Raw genomic sequence first — 18,316 nt, forward strand, 5'->3', positions numbered from 1 at the left:
GAAACGAATTCCAGAGTCGAATTACGCACTGAGTAAAGAAAAATTTTCTCTTATTTAAGAAAAAAAAATCATTGCATTAGTCATGTTTCTATGTTTCTCTTTTCTATGTTTCTAAGAGCTCCCGCGCTAATGGCCACTTGCTAACTGGGAAATTAGTACATGGCCATTATGGAAAAAATTACAAATGTGGTCATTTTACCGCCAGGCGAAAAGTGACCTTATTGTGTGGGAAACCCATGGGCCACTTTTTAATGTGGCTTACTAAAAGGGCCCTTTGAGTCCTAACAGCTAAGCCAAGCTTCCACCATGCAGGACATTACTAATGCAACTGCCCTTTCCATGGACTTAGATTTTTAATCCATATTTGTGGTCAAAAATGTGCTTGAAAGGAGCCACACAATGGGAAGTAAAACCATCAAACACAGTTCATTTAAAATAGACAGCGTTACATTATACACTATCACTGTTTAATAAATAATAACAGAAAATGGAAAATAAGGTGCTATGTCTTGATTGGACTGACAAGTACCAGTGCCCACATGCAAGGCTGTTCTTAAGAGTTAGGGGTGACCATTAAAGGACACACCCCATGATAGCCATTCCCCTTGCAACCAGCCAGAATCTGTGAGAAGGCAGCTTTGCAAATATTACTTGATGCCTTTAGACAATTTCACATGTTGGGAAAAGGAAACAATCTAAACAACTACAAAGTCCTACATGGACACCACTTGCTCACAAAATACCTCTCCTTGGTCACATAGGCAAAATATGGATAGAGCCTCACCAAATACCTACAAATGACTGCAGATTAGAAACAGAAATATGCAGACAAAAAGTGAACTGGAAACTCCAAGAAGTTGGACTCTGCCTGCAATACACCACCAGAGGATTTTGTGCAGAATCTGGGTTCTTTCACTTGCGGACTGTGGGTCCATTTCAACAACAGGCAATGCAAAAGGTACTGGACCTTGAACAAACAAAACAAAACATAAAAACAGCCTTGGGGCTGAAAATCTCTCTCTCTCTCTCTCTCGAGGTATAGATATATATTATTAAAAAAAAAAAAAACTAGCTCTCAAAGGTCAGAACCTCCTTCCTCAAGTCAAGACAGTATCTTAATAATGCAGTTTCTGGTGGAACATCTGCAATGGGCAGATGCTCACTAGTCACACAGACCCACTTTTACGCAGCTGACATTTCGAGCTGAAATAAACGCACATACAATTAGGATAAACTTTTTTTTTTTCTAATTTTGGGCTGAAAGCATTAACCCCCCCCCCCCCCCCCGAAATGAACACGTGATTGGGGTAAGAGATTACAAGGTCCTCGTGAGCTGGCAAATCTTCCTTTCTGGAGGATTTATCATGTGGAATAAACATTTTCTCCATTACCACCTCACTGTGAGTTGGGCAGGGGGGGAGGGGTAAGGGGAGGAGCTGGCGGTAACCCGAGCTGGTGGTGGCTCTGCCGCTCTCTTCCCTACGTGCAGATGGTTGACTAATTTAGGTGCGCGTTTAATCGGAGACATGCGGTAGCCGAGCGCGCTCTGCAGCCTTTCCGAGGCGCACACACACAGTCTTAAGCAATTAGCTCAGTCGGTAGACAGCCCGCAGCCAGCCAGTCTGTGGGCTCCCAAATGACTAGCCAAAGAGTCCTTGCAAGGAGCTCGGAAGTTTTGGGGCGTAGGTGTCCGGGGGCCCAGCGGTGAGCCTCGCCCTCTCGGCGAGCAAAATGGGCTTCGAGCTGGATCGTTTCAGCGGGGACGTGGACCCCGATTTCAAATGCAACTTATGCAACCGAGTGCTGGAGGACCCGCTGACGACCCCCTGCGGCCACGTCTTCTGCGCCGGCTGCGTTTTGCCCTGGGTGGTGCAACAGGGCAGCTGCCCGGTCAAGTGCCAGCGGATCTCTGCCAAGGAGCTCAATCACGTCTTGCCCCTGAAGAGCCTCATCCAGAAGCTGGACATCAAGTGCGATAACCACGTCCGGGGCTGCGAGAAGGTGGTCAAGCTGCAGCAGCTGGGGGAACACGCCGAGATGTGCGACTATTCCCCGGCCAAGTGCCGGAACAAGGGCTGCAAGGAGGTGCTGAGCCTCAAGGACGTAGATGTCCACATGAGGGAAGCCTGCGAGTACAGACCGGCCGGGATCTGCGACAAGGGCTGTGGCTTGATGCTGGTCCACAAAGAGCAGAAACTCAACAATCACTCTTGCTCCAAAGCGCTGAAGGCTCATTGCAGCGCCTTGCAAGGGAAAGTAGCCGGGCTGGAGACGGTGCTGAAGAAGCAGAACCTCAGGTCCAGCAAGAGGGAGAAATCGCTGCTCTCCCAGCTCTCGGCTCTGCAGAACGAGCTGCAGGTGACAGCCCTGAGGTATCAGAAGAAGTTCACCCAGTACAGTGCCAGGCTGGACTCCCTCACCCAAAGCCTGGCTTCTCCCTGCAAGGTAAGCCTGCCCTGTACCGATCCATAGGAGCCAACTTTGGAAAATGATTGGGGGTGGGAATAACACAGGCAAGCGATTTTCCCTTTCCAGAACTAATGCAAGGGTAGTGGCCCTAGGCAAACCCTCTCAACTTTCAGGCCCCTAGCCTGCAACCCCTCCCCCCCAAAAAAAGATTTGAGCCTTAAACTCAACGACCATGAGCATCGCACGAAAATCTTATTAAAATGCAGGCTAAATTATATGAGCTGCTGCTGATTTGAGTTCGTGTGGCTGTCAAAACCGATTGATTTTGCATGTTTGTAGCTGTTCTTTGCTGCTCCCAAGAAGCTTCAGCTCTAGGTGACCACCAAGTCCTACCTACTAGCTGGCCCGGTCCCACGCCAAGGAAGATTCAGGCGAGGAAAGGCTTTTCCTAGGTTCCTGTTGCTGCTACCCTCCACCAAAACTATCGTCTCCCAGATTCCTGGATTCCTTATTTGTAATCAGCTTGCTTCATAAGTGCACTGTGTTAAAGGTTCTTAAATTCTGCAGAGACAAAGTTGCTGGGAACATCTTACATTTTTCATGGAATTTGGCATTTTATTTGTGGATGGAGGTTTGACGCTGGTCAAGGCTTTTGCCCTTAGTCCAAAAATGGGAAGGATGGACCAGTGGGCTAGCCACAAGTGCCAGAGGTCTGTCTGTATGTGACAGTGGCAGGAGGACCTTACTTGAGTGGGGCTGCTGGATGGGGGCTCAGAGATAGAGAGAAACCCTCATAATAAGTTGGGAGCATTTCACTGCTGTTAGAGCCACAGAGCTGAAGGAACAGCTTAATGATGTAATTTTAAAATTATGCCCTTGCTGCCTTAAGTTTTACAGATGTCCTGAAGACAGGGGGGTAGAGGGCCTCTTGCCACTAACTGTATCTGATGCCCTGCTGCCCTGGCTGCATAGCCTCAAGACCTATCCTAAAGATCATTTATCTGGCAATAGAGTCCTTTACTCAGGGCATAAACAGATCAGATTCACTTTCTATGTTTAAATTGTGAAAGTGAATATGAAATTATGCCAAATGCAAAGCCAGGAAGGTGCCAAAAGTTGAAAATAATGTATCCAAATGACAGACTTCTGGACTCCTGCGATAAACACCTAATTTCCCCCTCCCCCCCTCAAACTTTAGTGTAATTTCCCTTTATCTTTTCTGTACTTGGTTGAGTCTGGTGAGTGGTCATAATTTTTTTTAAACATATTTTCTCACTTGCCTACAGACATGTCTGTCAGCTGCAGTGGCAGGGCCAGCTGGCGAGCATTGTCTAAAGGACAAATATTTACAGCTACACAAGCTCTGAAAAGACAGGACCCTGCCTTCTAATGCAAGAGCTAAGGGGCAGGTTTTATGCAAAGAAAAAGCGGCGTTATGGCTTATGTTTTAAATGTAAGGAATTTTGTAAAGAAAAAAAATATGTTTACCGTAAAAGGTAACTTTTCAAAAGTGTAGTATACAAACAGAATTAACCCACCTAAATCAGCCACATATGACTATGTGGCGTATTTAGGAACTAAAAAGTCTGTGGCTACTTTGGCCGAATAGAAAAATAGTATTCTGGGATAAGAGGGCGGAACATACCGGATATGCACATTTATCGAAAAGCTCTTGGGCAGCTTCGTCCTGCTACACCTCATTTAGACGATCATGGAAATCTTTGATGAGACCATCTGATAGTGTTCAAGACGAACTAGTAATTGAAAAACTTGTTTACACCGCTCAAGACTCCTGAGGCAGGCCTGTGGCCGAAACACAGTACTGTGTCAAGTCTACAATAAATTTTATTCTCTTTCATACCACCATAGTCTCGAAGTCCTGAAGTCATTGGTCCACTTCCCACTTTGTTTTTCTGTATTTATTTTATTTTAATTAGATTTGTACCCCGCGCTTTCCCACTCCTAGCAGGCTCAATGCGGCTTACATATTATATATGGATTTGCAACTCGTGGGATTTTGTGTTTATCCGCTCTGTGGAGAGCCTTCCCCATATGTACATTTATCCCCTGCAGAGCTGTCCTCGACTCACAGGAGTCACATTCTCTCTTAAGAACCTTAGATAGAACTGTGACACACATACGTTTAATGGGGAAAAAAACCCCACAAAAAATAAAGTGAGCCTCATAAGTAGAATGGAAGATTTTAAATGTGGCAACTGTATCATGTGGTTCTAGAAGATTTAGCTGATCTAGGGCTGGATCTAGTAAGACTTTCTTCCCATGCTGTGTCTGTGGGAAGAGAACTTAGCGAATCCTGCCCTTAATGTGGTCGATTGAATGACAGAGGTTGGGCACCACTGCCACAGACAGTATTAAACTGACATTTATAGCACTCTAGCCCCACCCAGCCTGCTCTTACGCTAAGCAGAGGTGTAACTAGAAAGGGTCCTGAGCTCCCCAAAGGATGCTTTATTTATTTATTTTACAAACCAATCATTTTTTCTAATTACATTTCAGCATTTCTTCTTAAGCAGATACCCTGTGTTTTTACTTTAGCTCACTCTCCCAGCTAGGAGCAGACATTCAAAAGTTTGCCAACACCAACACCCATCTTCTACATTCTTTTGTTATTTCTTGCTGTTAAGCTATGCAATAAGAAGGGTCCCTGGTCTCATGTGATTCCACAGCTGCTGGAAGGGCCACAGACACAGGAGCCAGGTCTGTGGGTGTCAGTGGGTACTCAGCACCCCTATTGAACATTGTTTTCTTGGAAGGGTAGTTTGTATTGTGTTTGGCATCCCTAATCATTGTTACAAGAGGGCAGGGAACTGAAGCTGTCCAACACCCATTATACTCCTCTCCTCTCTCACCAGTTGCCTCCTGAGCTGGCTGCAGGAAGATGAGCTATTTTTCCAGGTAGATAGGATTTCTGAAAATTTTCCATCATCCTTGCAGGTAAAAGTTGAGGCTGGTGGCGTTTGAGTTGATGGGGCTGTCAGCTCCTATTGTTTTGCCTTGACTTCAAGCTAGGTAGCCACCTAGTTTGCCTAATGGTTAAGCTGGCCCCATCTAAGGGGAAGATGAATGTCTGTGTGTCTGTAGGCAGCTGGGATGGGGATAAGGGACATAAAAAGGAGTGGGAATGGAAAGAAGGATGGAGAAAAAAAACCCATGCCTGATACCCCCCCCCACTCAGAAAACTCCCCAAAACACAATGGGACTCTTATACAGAGCGGTGGTAAGCCCAACACGGGCTTACTCTTCCGGGACTACCGCTGGCCCAACGTGGCCACTGATGGTAGTCCCATCCTGAGTGCACGCCATTTCTAGGGTAAAAAGAAAACCCCCAGAAATGGCTTGAGCGGCGATAACCCTGCGGTAATCGGGCATCGCCATGCTGCCCAGTTACCACTGGGTTAGCGTGGGAGCCCTTATCGCCACCTCAATGTATGGGGTGAGGGTTCCCTGCTGCGTGGCCACGCGATAAGAGTTATCTCATTGCATGGCCATTTTTTGGGGGGGGCCTTTTACCAGCTGCAGAAAAAACAGCCCTGGTGTGTGGGGAAAACGGCTCCCCCTCCACCCTGCAGCTTGGTAAAAGGACCCCAATGTAAATTATTGCGAGACAAACCAAACTTGAGAAAAACTATCTTTTACTATGAAAATGAAATTTATATTGTATAGTAGGCAAAATAATTCAGGCTTATTTAACTGTGGTACATAACTGCTGTAGAGTTTAGTACCTCTTTCCTCAGAACCTTGAAAAATCTGTCACAGGAAACTAGAAGCTCTGGCTTCAGTCTGGACTCTCTTCCAGCGACATTTCTGGTTCTCAGAACAGATGTTTTAAAGAACCCTAATTCACCTCATAGGATCTCTTTGCCCAGGTGGAGAAACACCTCTCTGTTATTCTCAAATGCATTGAATCTCACATGTGGAAACTCAAAAGAGTAAAACCTTTCTTTCCAAGATCCATCTTCTGTACCCTGGTACAGTCAATGGTGTTAAGTCACCTGGACTACTGCAACACACTATATGCTGGCTGCAAAGAACAGACTATCAAGAAACTTCAAACTGCCCAGAATACCGCAGCCAGGCTCATATTCGGCAAAACAAAATATGAAAGTGCGAAATCTCTACGAAAAAAACTTTACTGGCTCCCACTCAAAGAGCGTATCAGGTTCAAGATCTGCACGATTGTTCATAAAATCATCCACGGAGAAGCCCCGAGCTACATGCTAAATCTCGTAGACCTGCCTCCCAGAAATGCTAAAAAATCAGCCTGCAAGTTCCTTAATCTGCACTTCCCCAATTGCAAAGGACTAAAATACAAGCTATCACACGCAACCAGCTTCTCTTACTTGAGTACACGACTATGGAATGCACTACCAACTGACTTGAAAACGATTAACGACATAACTACCTTTCGTAAATCTTTGAAAACCTATTTCTTGAACAAGGCCTACAATGGGATCCCATAGCTAATAACAACACCTCACAACTTCACCCTATTCCGATATTTATCTTTCTATAACTTTGCTTAGACCTTTTCTTTCTTCATCCAGAATCTTCCTGTAACACCAATTGTATTCATCTCCTGGAATGGCGAGGCCATAACAGGTGCTTGTAAGCCACATTGAGCCTGCAAATAGGTGGGAAAATGTGGGGTACAAATGCAATAAATAAAAATAAATAAATATATCAAAGATTGTGGTTTTAATAGTCTTTTCAGCATATCTATAACTCAAAAGCATTTGTTTCTAAATACTACATTTCTTTGGTGACGAGCAGCGACGATTTATGGTGAATGATGCTGTTAAATCTTATTTTCAAAATTCTATACCAGTGATTGCAAAACTAGTTTTCTATAAATCTACTGTTAATGCATATTTTAAGCTCACACATACTAATAGTGAGAAACATTAACTAAGCACTAAAGACAGACCTGTTGAGAAGAGCATACCCCACTGACCCAACATAAAAATACCGGTCACTTGCGACACAACATAGCCAAAGACTGCAACAGACATTACCTGACTCTTCTTCCCCTTTTCCCTCTCTAAGTTCCCCCCAACTATTTCCTACCATACATATACCTCATTATACCACAATATCACATTGTGTTCATTCATACTATGTATTTGTTCAAACCGTAATTGTCTAACACCGTTAACGGTTATATGTAAGCCACATTGAGCCTGCAAAAGGTGGGAAAATGTGGGATACAAATGTAACTAATAATAATAATAAAATTAGTGGTGAACCCACATATAAAGAGACTTGTGATGTTTGTAGGCAGTCAGTAATGTGGAGTGGTTTCCCCCCTCCCCTTCCTTTCCCAGCAAATACAGTAAAACTGTAGCTCTGATGCATGTGGGATTTAAGTAGCCATAGCAGATAATAAACATAGTGGAGCTATTATATCTTTAAACACAAATACCAACTAAATATGGGCCTAATAAAATGTCATTTATCCCATGCAGTGTTAAAATATAATTTCAGTGTAATTACCCATGGAATTCTAATTCCATGAATCACCCCAAGGTTGACGAATGTGTTCAGGCTCGTGTAGTGATAATATTGTACCCAGAAGAAGTTAAAGGAGCCTGTTTAGAAAAAAAAAAGGGTAATTTCTTCTCTGATTCTGGGGATGGGCTACAGATCTTGACCTCTGGCCTCTTGCTGGGCCTTATCAAGGAGATGCAGGGCAGCACAGGCGCCCAGGCAGGACCTAGCAGGGTGGGGGGTTACCAAATGTGTAAGTAATGTATTAAAGTACCCCCCCCCCCTTGTAACCTATTATTCAACTGAGAAATGCCAGAAGCAAGCCTGACATTCAGCAATCCAATTTAGTATGCAGAATAAAAGTGGGTGTGTCATTCCTGAATGGATCTGCTCTCTTAAGAGTAAAGTACTATAGACAGACCCCTTCCACTTCTTGTCTGGATCAGATCTGGGCCATTAGAATCCAAGCGGGTATTAGAGTTCGGAAGCTTCTCCCACTCATAAACATACTGTAACTTAGTCCCAACACGTTGCTTCTTTTGAGTTTTCCTTTTTAGAATGACAGTTATGTTTGTTAAAATTTGATTAACTGCTCAACACCAGCAAAGGTGGTCTGTTTTTATTCGATATTTATTCTGTGGCAAGTCAGCTGTCTCGCTGCCTTCTCACCCCACTTTTTTCCATTTTGATCCTACAAACTTGCAGTATAAATGGCAAAAACTAGACTATGGCAGTGACCTACTTCTTACTAGTAGGATTGGGGTTGAAACTGGCTCCAGATATCCAGGAAAGACTGATCTATTCCTGGTTTTACCCTATGATGTGACTGGACTTGTTCAGCTTTTCTTAAAGAGAAATCAATCAATCAATCAATCAATCAATTAGTAGGGACACTGGAGCTACAAGTTCAGGCAGGCCACGGTATAAAAGTAGGACTGGATGAACCTTGTGCTGAAAATCTGTAGTCATAAGAACAAAAGAATAGCTATACTGGGTCAGACCAATGGTCCATCTAGCCCATTATCCCGTTTCCAACAGTGGCCAAGCCAGGTCAAAAGTACCTGGCAGAAACCCAAATAGTGGCAACATTCCATGCTACCAATCCCGGGGCAAGCACAAGCATTCCCAGGTCTGTCTCAATAAAAAGACTGTGGACTTTTCCTCCGGGAACTTGTCCAAACCTTTTTTTAAACCCAGATGCACTAAGCGCTGTTACTACATCCTCTGGCAAAGAGTTCCAGAGCTTAACTATTTGTCGAGTGAAAAAATATTTCCTTCTATTTATTTATATTACATTTGTACCCCGCGCTTTCCCACTCATGGCAGGCTCAATGCAGCTTACATATTATATTCAGGTACTTATTTGTACCTGGGACAATGGAGGGTTAAGTGACTTGCCCAGAGTCACAAGGAGCTGCCTGTGCCTGTAGTGGGAATTGAACCCAGTTCCCCAGGACTAAAGTCCACCACTCTAACCACTAGGCCACTCCTATTTCCATGTAACTTCCTTGACTGTCCCCTAGTCTTTATACTTTTGGAACGAATAAAAAATCGATTCCCTTCTACTCGTTCTACACCACTCAGGATATTGTAGACCCCCAATCATATCTTCCCTCATCCTACTCTTTTTTCCAAACTGAAAAGCCCTAACCTCTTTAGCCTTTCCTCATATAAGAGCCTGTTGGTAACTCTTAAGTAGCATGCAACTCAGCCATTCATTTGTTTCCCAAGTGCTGCATTTTATCTGACCTCTGAGTGCTGTTATCAGCGATGTTGTTTGTCTCTGGGTTTCAGAAAGAATTGCACTTGTGTTTTCTTCAGCCCCAGTCTTGGTTTTAAATTGCCATTCCTTGCTATTCTGGGATTTATCTTCTTGCTCTTGACCGCTGCAAATTTCAGGACTACAATGTTTAAAAAGGGGAGATGAAAGTTTGGCACAGGCTCAGCATGGGTGATAGATTGCACTTACTAAACAGATGAAATCGGGAGTTTAAACCGGCAGTGAAGCCTGGCTTCACACAAGGCAGTGCAGAATACAGACCATAAGGAGGTTAAAAGTGGATTTTGTCCTGATCTTTAAAAATTAGCTTTTATTTGCGGGACATCAGCCCCTGGATTCTAAAGAGGTTGTCCAAAATCGGTTGCCAAATTTAGGTGTCTGGGGGGGGGGGGGGATCCACACGCAAAGTAGTGGATGTTAATTGGCAACTATCTGAGTTAGACATCTGCCCTAGGCAGCTAAAGTTTATGAGGTGCAACTCAATGTGGCATGGCTATGGGAGGGAATAGGGGCATTCCCAGAAGTTAGGCTATAAAATGTGCTGGGGCAAATTGGCAGGTCTAAATTCTGGCACCTCGTTAGTCTCAAAATCCATGCTAAACTAGTATTCTATAGAGCGCTCTGCATGACGCACCATTTCAGAATAGCAGCATAGCTGGAATTCGTTGCCAGAGAATGTGGTAAAGGCGGTTAGCTTAGCAGAGTTTAAAAAAAGGTTTGGACGGCTTCCTAAAGGAAAAGTCCATAGACCGTTATTAAATGGACTTGCGGAAAATCCACTATTTCTGGGATAAGCAGTATAAAATGTTTTGTACATTTTTGGGATCTTGCCGGGTGCTTGATTTCATGGGAAAAAGTATTTCCAGTTAGATTTCCAATAGGCTTTGACAGCGTATCTTTTTGACTCTGATCCCACGCAAATCAAAAATTCTAGTGACTAAGGGGGTCATTTTTAAAGATGCAGTAATTTACTGTACTTTAGTTTTCCCATGTGAGTAACTAACCTGGGTAGCTCAGTTCTGTAGGTTAGTCAGTCCAACGATGTATGAATAAAACGCTGCGTGCAACCAGTTTCGCAAGCAGTGGAGCATTGGGCCACAAAGTCGCAACCTAATGCTCTTCTTAAACAGGCCATTCAAAGTGAAACTAAGCTCCTTCTGATCCCCCCCAAGTCCTGAAGAACACCCCCCCCCCATAACCTCTTTTCCTCAAACGTCTCCTCACTCTCCTGAAGCCCTCCCTCAATCCTCCCCTGGGCCTACCAGTGGCGTAGCCACGGCTGGGGTGGGCCAGGGCCCACCCATATAGGGCTCAGGCCCACCCAACAGTAATACACATTTAGTAGTAGCTGGTGGGGATCCCAATCTTTGCTAGCTGAAGACTTCCCCTTGATGGTAATGAAAACACTACTCTCCACAGTACCGGCACCTGCACATTCTCAGTTTTCAGCGCTTGCCTGCTGCAGACTGCCAAGGTGGAGAGAAGCATTTTTCCACCAGCTGAGATATTTTTTTGGTGGGGTGGAGAACACTTGGTGCCCACCCACTTCTTGCCTAGGCCCACCTAAAATCTGCTGTTTGGCTACATCCCTGGGGCCTACCTGGCATAATCCCTTGAGTCTAGTTGGTTCGGGGTAGGAGTGATCCTCAGTCCTTTTGCTCTTCTATGACAGCTTGACCCCTAGCGGTAATATCATAAGACTGAGATTAGAGTGCATTGGCACCATTTTGAATCAGATGCCAGGAAGGGGCAGGATCATTTCTGCCCTGACCCCAGAGGATGAGGGCTCATTTTCTGATGGGGGGAGGGCTTGCGTGAAGGAGCTTAAGAGGGAACTTGAATTGGGAGAGCTTTGGGAGGGTGGGAATCTTTTGGGTAAAAGGGGTTGTTGGGAAGGGGAGTCTGGTGGTAGTATTTTTTCACAGCAAGCTGCGTTATTCTATTTACATAGTAATGAGGTATTTTGCATGTATTTGCATGCTTTGAATCTCATTATTGTATAACCTTAAATTATTATGCATTAAGGTAATTCACAGTGTGTTATTGTCCTGTAACCCGCATTAGGGCTGTAAAGGTAACTGATAAAGCATTCTAAATTTGTGGTGGTTTTTCCTAGCAGGGTTCATTCTGTTGTAGAAGACAATTTTTGCTTATGTCAGTCCTTTAAAAGGTATCACGGTCTGCAAAGATCCACCATTAAAGTTTGTAAAATAATTTTCCTACTTGTTTGGAACATTTGCTGAGAAAACGCGCTCAAATTGATTGAAGTTTCAAATGTTTATGAGCCCCTTAGATATCATCCATATAGTCAGAGGTGAGAGAGGTCCTCGGGGAGCAGTTTTTATCTGATTACTGACGAACCAGGGTTGCCAACTTTCCTGTTTTTATTATACTTTGGGTCTGTGTGTCCTTTATATGATTTCATGTCATTGAATTTTCTGGTTTCTTTTTCCTTTTGTTTTTAATGTTCTATTTTTTTAACTTTCACTTCAACCGTTTTCATTTGTATGCCTGTTAATTTGCAAATAGCATGTTCTAAAAATGAAACAAAACAAAATGATTTTCTTTTCTTTGTTTTTGTTTTTTTTAAATGAATGAAATAAGCCCTGTTGTCTTCTTCATTCTGTTTGAAAATGAATGCGGATCCCTAACAGTTTCCACACGGAAGCAAGGTAGCCCTGTCCAGCATGATGTGCTTTGGGGTGCTTTCGTTTGCACTCTGCTGGTTTCATTCCTTTTAATGGCTTCTCAGTGAAAAACTGTTGGACTTTCTGTTCAGGGAGATCCTTAGGCTGTACCCATTGGTGCAGTGTCGACTTTGTGAAGAGTTTTGTATCACAACTAGTTTAGTGTATTTCTTTGTCTCTTATCTTGTCTTCCATTTTACTCTTTGACAAAATTCCTAGCGTAATTAATGACCAATAAGTGCTCATTTATGAGGCCTGGTGGTGCAGTCAGCAGATTCTTTGCCTACCGTGCCCTTGGCCTGAGTTCAGGTTCCACACTGGGCTTTCTGTCAGGTAAACCGCCTCTGGCCAACTCAGCCATCCATTCCACTTTGTCAGTAAATGAGTACCCAGCCTTAGCCAGGAGGTGACTGGGGAAGGCAGTGGCAAACCACCCTGCTAATAGTCTGCCAAGAAACCATCTCAGGTGTGGTGGCTGCCATAAGTCATTCATGAGGTGATACTTGCATACAGAGGACAACCTCTCTATACTGTTCATTTACCAGACTCTCAACATGCAATAGTAAATGTTGATACCCCTGTTGAGATGAAGAGCTTTCATAGCCCCTCTGGGTTGGATGCTGTTCAATAGTAATATAGTAACATAGTAAATGATGGCAGATAAAGACCTGTACGGTCCATCCAGTCTGCCCGACAAGATAAACTAATTTTACATGGTATGTGATACTTTGTATACCCAAGTTTGATTTGTCCTTGCCATTCTCAGGGCATAGATCGTAGAAGTCTGCCCAGCACTCTTCTTGTACTAAAAGTTCTGAAGCTAATGTCGAAGCCCCTTAAAATTTACACTCCAGCCCATCCATCTCTATTCAGTCACGATCAGGGCGTAGACCGTAGAAGTCTGCCCAGCACCGGTTTTGCTTCCCAATTACCGGCGTCCCCACCCAATCTGTGCTAAGATTCCGTGGAACCATTCCTTCTAAACAGGATTCCTTTGTGTTTATCCCTCGCATGTTTGAATTCGGTTACCGTTTTCATCTCCACCACCTCCCGTGGGAGGGCATTCCATGTATCTACCACCGTTTCCGTGAAAAAATACATTCTGACATTACTCCTGAGTCTGCCCCCTTCAACCTCAATTCATGTGCTCTAGTTCTACCGCCTTCGTGTCTCCGAAAAAGGTTTGTTAGCGGATTAACACCTTTCAAATATTTGAACGTCTGTATCATGTCACCCCCGTTTCTCCTTTCCTCCAAGGTATACATGCTCAGGTCAGCAAGTCTCTCCTTGCACGGTTTGCAACGCAAATCCCATACCATTTTTGTAGCTTTTCTTTGCACCGCTTCCAGTCTTTTTACATCTTTACCATCTTTAATGGTCAGCTACTGAACAGAGCAGCTGAAACATCTGAGCATTTTGATAGTTGCAGTTGAGTTCACGTGCACTGGTGTATGTACATTTCTGCAGTGTACTAAACATTTTACCCAGGCCATACTTCTATTTAACACAGATATATTCAGACTGGAGTAGATCAGGCGGCATTTCAAACATTCGGGGGCCCTTTTACTAAAGGGTTGGCGCACAACAACATGCTTGCCAAATGGCAATACTACTACTACTACTACTACTACTTATCATTTCTAAAGCGCTACTAGACATATGCAGCGCTGTACACTTGAACGTGAACAGACAGTCCCTGCTCGACAGAGCTTACCATGTAATCAGGACAGACAAACAAGGGATAAGGACAAAGAGTAGCAAGATTCCGTGCACAATCCTAAAGAGTAGCAAGATTCCGGAATCTCATAGTAGCAAGATTCTGTGCAGAATCCCAAAGAGTAGCAAGGTTCCAGAATCCCAAAGAGTAGCAAGATTCCAGAATTCCAAAGACTACTACTCATAATTTCTAAAGCGCTACTAGACGTACACAGCGCTGTACACTTGAACATGAAGAGACAGTCCCTGCTCGACAGAGCTTACAATCTAATTAGGACAAACAAACAGGACAAACAAGAGATAAGGACAAAGAGTAGCAAGATTCCATGCAGAATCCTAAAGAGTAGCATGATTCTGGAATCCCAAGACTACTACTCCTACTTATCATTTCTACATGAAGAGACAGTCCCTGATCGACAGAGTTTACAATCTAATTAGGACAGACAAACAGAACAAATAAGGGAAAAGGACAAAGAGTAGCAAGATTCCGGAATCCCAAAGACTACTACTACTTATCATTTCTATAGCACTACTAGACGTACGCAGCGCTGTACACTTGAACATGAAGAGACAGTCCCTGCTCGACAGAGCTTACAATCTAATTAGGACAGACAAACAGGACAAACAAGAGATAAGGGAATATTAAAGTGAGGATGATAAAAAAAAATCTGGAACTATCTCCGGGCTATCTACCGCAGGAGCCTGGCAGTAGGTTCCCACCCCCAGCATGCGCCATTTCCAGCGCTACAAAAATATTTTCTATTTTTGTAGCGCCAGTGCTTACCCGGCGGTAATGGGTTAGCACAGGAGCCCTTACCGCCACCTCAATGGGTAGTGGCAAATGCTCTCTCCTGAAATGGTCATCCGGTAAGTGGATCACTTACCGCACGGCCATTTATTTTCGAGAAAAAAAAGATAGCCTTTTGCCTGCTGTGTTAAAAGGGGGCCTCAGCACGTTTAGTAAAAGGACCCCTGAGGACATGAAATACCACTCCGTAGTGAAACTCGTAAGGCCTTTAATTCTTTCATACACCCTGTACCTACCTCTTAACACAATCTAATGTGAAGAAAGGGTTCAGCATGGAGCCCTCATGAGCTCAGAGCAATGTGGCAGGTACTACTGGGTATGGCTGTAGGCTTTCTTTCTGGCCACAAATGCGCAGCGTTGAGCAGAAGCAGAACATACAGTTCGTAACGTTTGCTCTTTTTAAATATAATATGAAACAACCTGAGGGTGTTGGAAGCCTGCAGTAGCTTCTCTGTTCAGAGTCCTGTCATGTTGCTCTTGGGAAGAGATTGCAAAGTTTGATCTCATGGCATGAGCTGATGTAGGAGCTGTGACCTCTGATCTGATAGCATGGTATGCAGATTTGCTCCCTGTCCACTGAACATCTCATTAATACTAGTCAAAATTCAAGGGTGTGTGAGTTTTCAGCTGCCTTGCTCGAAGTCAGGACAGAAGGTGCTGCTCTACTGAACTTCTGTCTGCTGTAGGACAACTGATTGCCTGCCCATTCGCTACCAGTTTTTTTGGAAAAACTGCTTGAGGATGACATTTCGTGACTCTTTACCTGGGTAGAATGTGATTTGCCTGCGTGAATTGGCCTTCCCTCACTCAATTCAGTTCAAAGTAGGCTTGCCTGCTTATAATCGAAAGAGAAAAACGCCTATATTGCGACCCAAATTGGGAGATGGGCGTCTTTCTCCCGTGGGCGCCCAAATTGGTATAATCGAAAGCTGATTTGGGGCATTTCCTAATGCAATCTGTCGCGGAAACGGGTAAAGTTGATGGGGGGGTGTCGGAGGCGTGGTGAAGGCGGAACTGGGGCGTGGTTATCGGCCGAGGAGAGATGGGCGTCTTTAGCTGATAATCGAAAAAAAAGCCGTTTTTACCGCGATTTTGGGACACTTTTTGTGGACCCTTTTTTTTCACGAACGTACCAAAAAAGTGCCCCAACTGACCAGATGACCACTGGAGGGAATCGAGGATGACCTCCCCGGACTCCCCCCAGTGGTCACTAACCCCCTCTCACCAAAAAAAACCCACTTTAAAAAATTTTTTCCAGCCTCTATGCCACCCTCAAATGCCGTACCCACCTCCATGACAGCAGAATGTGTTCTATCCTGTGACAGCCTTTCCCTGGTTCTCATGTGGCTCTCGGGTGAGTGTGACACCTTTTCTGTTATGTGCACTGCAGAGTCACATCAGCAATGCATTGTCGTGGGTGTAGGGCATTGGGCTCCATGATTCCACTAGCTTGTGGCAAATGCTCACGATGTTGGTAGTTGGTAGGCTCTACTCCCATGGTGCTTTTCCCCCTGCTTACTGGGTCAGAGTGTGCCCTGTTTTGTTTCCGGTAGTCCATGAGGTAGTGGCCATTTTTGTAAGCCAGTTTTAGATCCCTTTCACGTGTTAGCCACGTTACAGAACTTAGTTCTTACCTTGAATGTGGCTGAAAGAGGGCATTGTACACCATTCTGCCAGCTCTGACCTACTGCTAATCTCAGTACCAGCGAGACTCGTTGCCAGTGGGGCACAACCTCAGATCTGCAGTTAACTGTGAGTAAGCGTGCTTATTCCAATAAAGGACATTTTCAGAGAGATTAGTCTTCAGGTGTCAACTGGTGTGCCAAGGTTATATAGCAGCAACAAGTCCTAGAGGCCTGCGTGTATGCAGGTGCCTGGAGCACTTTTAGTGGGTAACACTTGTGCTGGTAAATGGGAGGCCTCCAAAACCCACTGTACCCACATGTAGGTGCCCCCTTCACCCCTAAGAGCTATGGTAGTGTTGTACATTTGCGGGTAGTGGGTTTTGGGGGTGGGGGTTGGGTGCTCAGCACCCGTGGTAAGGGAGCTATGCATGTGGGAGCGTTGTCTGAAGTCCACCGCACTGACCTCTAGGGTGCCCAGTTGGTGTCCTGGCATGTCAGGGGGGCGAGTGTACTACGAATCGTGGCCCCTTCCATGACCAAATGGCTCAGATTAGGACGTTTTTGAGCTGGACGTTTTTAGTTTCCATTATTGCTAAAAAAAACAAACGCCCAGCTGAAAAACGTCCATTTTTTCGAAAATACGGTCTGTCCCGCCTCTTCATGTACTCGTTCTCGGAGATGGACGTTCTTACACATGGGCGTTTGCGTTCGATTATGCCCCTCTTGGTCAACGACACTTTGGGTTAGGGCACTCAAGGGGCAGGAGTGATTGGGGATTGCTCCTTTCCCATGAGCTCCTCAGATTGCCTGCCGGAAGGGGGAAAGATATGGCCTTGGAACTGACATTTTGAAATTTTGGGAGAGGGTGGTATATATGTGGGAATGTGGGGAGAGGCCCACAGGGGTTTGTTTCTGTGGCATTTTAAAGTCGGGGCATCATGTCTTCCTAAGCATTAACAGGAGAGGGGATACGGGAATAAATGGACAGTACTGATCTGGTAACATCCACATGTTCCAGGCTGTGGGAAGTAATTACTGCAGCCGTTACTAAATTGCGGTTCACAGTTGCTACAGATTAGTAAATAGCACAGGAACTATCCCAAGTTAACAGTGGGCGAGAAAGCCTGACTTTAACATGGTTAATTAAATAAGTCTCAGTGTTTGAAAGAGTCACGGTGAGTGTCAGTTCATTAGCTTACTGTGAAACTCAAAACCAGATAAGATTCAAGGTGCAATCCAAGCGCCATGTACAGGATGAGTTTAACCTTTCATATAAATACTGCAAGGCATACGAGTAGCCTAGTGGTTAGTGCAGTGGCCTGAGGAACTGGGTTTGATTCCCACTGCAGCTCCTTGTGAATTTGGGCAACTCATTTAACCCTCCATTGCCCCAGTTGTGAGCTACTCAATTGAGTAGCAAGCCAATTAGTCATGATAATTGGCCACTAACAACCAGTTATCACTAATTGGAATTTACACACGTATTCAAAAAAGGTGCACATAAATTCCAACGCACGTAGCTGACAAGGGGTCTCGACCATGGGAGGAGTGTAGGCGTGTCAGAGGTGTCAATCACATTTTACGTGCGTTCTAGAATTTGAGGGAATGTGAGTACATTTAGATGCAGGAATTTGCACCAGGTTTTCAGTGGTTTAATTGACTGTGCCGAAATGTATGTTCCTCCAGCCTATGCACTATTCCGCATCTTACTGTACACGTGGTTTATAAAATAGTGTTACGTGCATTATTCCAATGCACTTACATTTAAGACGCCTTCTATAGAATC

At 44.5% G+C, this 18,316-nt stretch overlaps 1 protein-coding gene across 2 annotated transcripts in view; it reads left to right on the forward strand.

Moving 5' to 3' along the window:
- Nucleotides 1-1,532: 1,532 nt before the first annotated feature.
- Nucleotides 1,533-18,316, forward strand: part of PDZRN3 (PDZ domain containing ring finger 3) — a 321,334-nt gene continuing 304,550 nt past the window's right edge. Inside the window, exon 1 of one of the 2 annotated variants that reach the window (XM_030206096.1) lies at nt 1,533-2,445. In XM_030206096.1, the coding sequence (XP_030061956.1) occupies nt 1,732-2,445 (714 nt within the window). In that variant the 5' untranslated portion in view covers nt 1,533-1,731. The remainder of the gene's footprint in view (nt 2,446-18,316) is intronic. The other variant, XM_030206095.1, reaches the window with a different exon arrangement.

The sequence above is a fragment of the Microcaecilia unicolor genome, chromosome 6 (genome assembly GCF_901765095.1).
Source record: "Microcaecilia unicolor chromosome 6, aMicUni1.1, whole genome shotgun sequence".
Taxonomy (NCBI): Eukaryota; Metazoa; Chordata; class Amphibia; order Gymnophiona; family Siphonopidae; genus Microcaecilia; species Microcaecilia unicolor.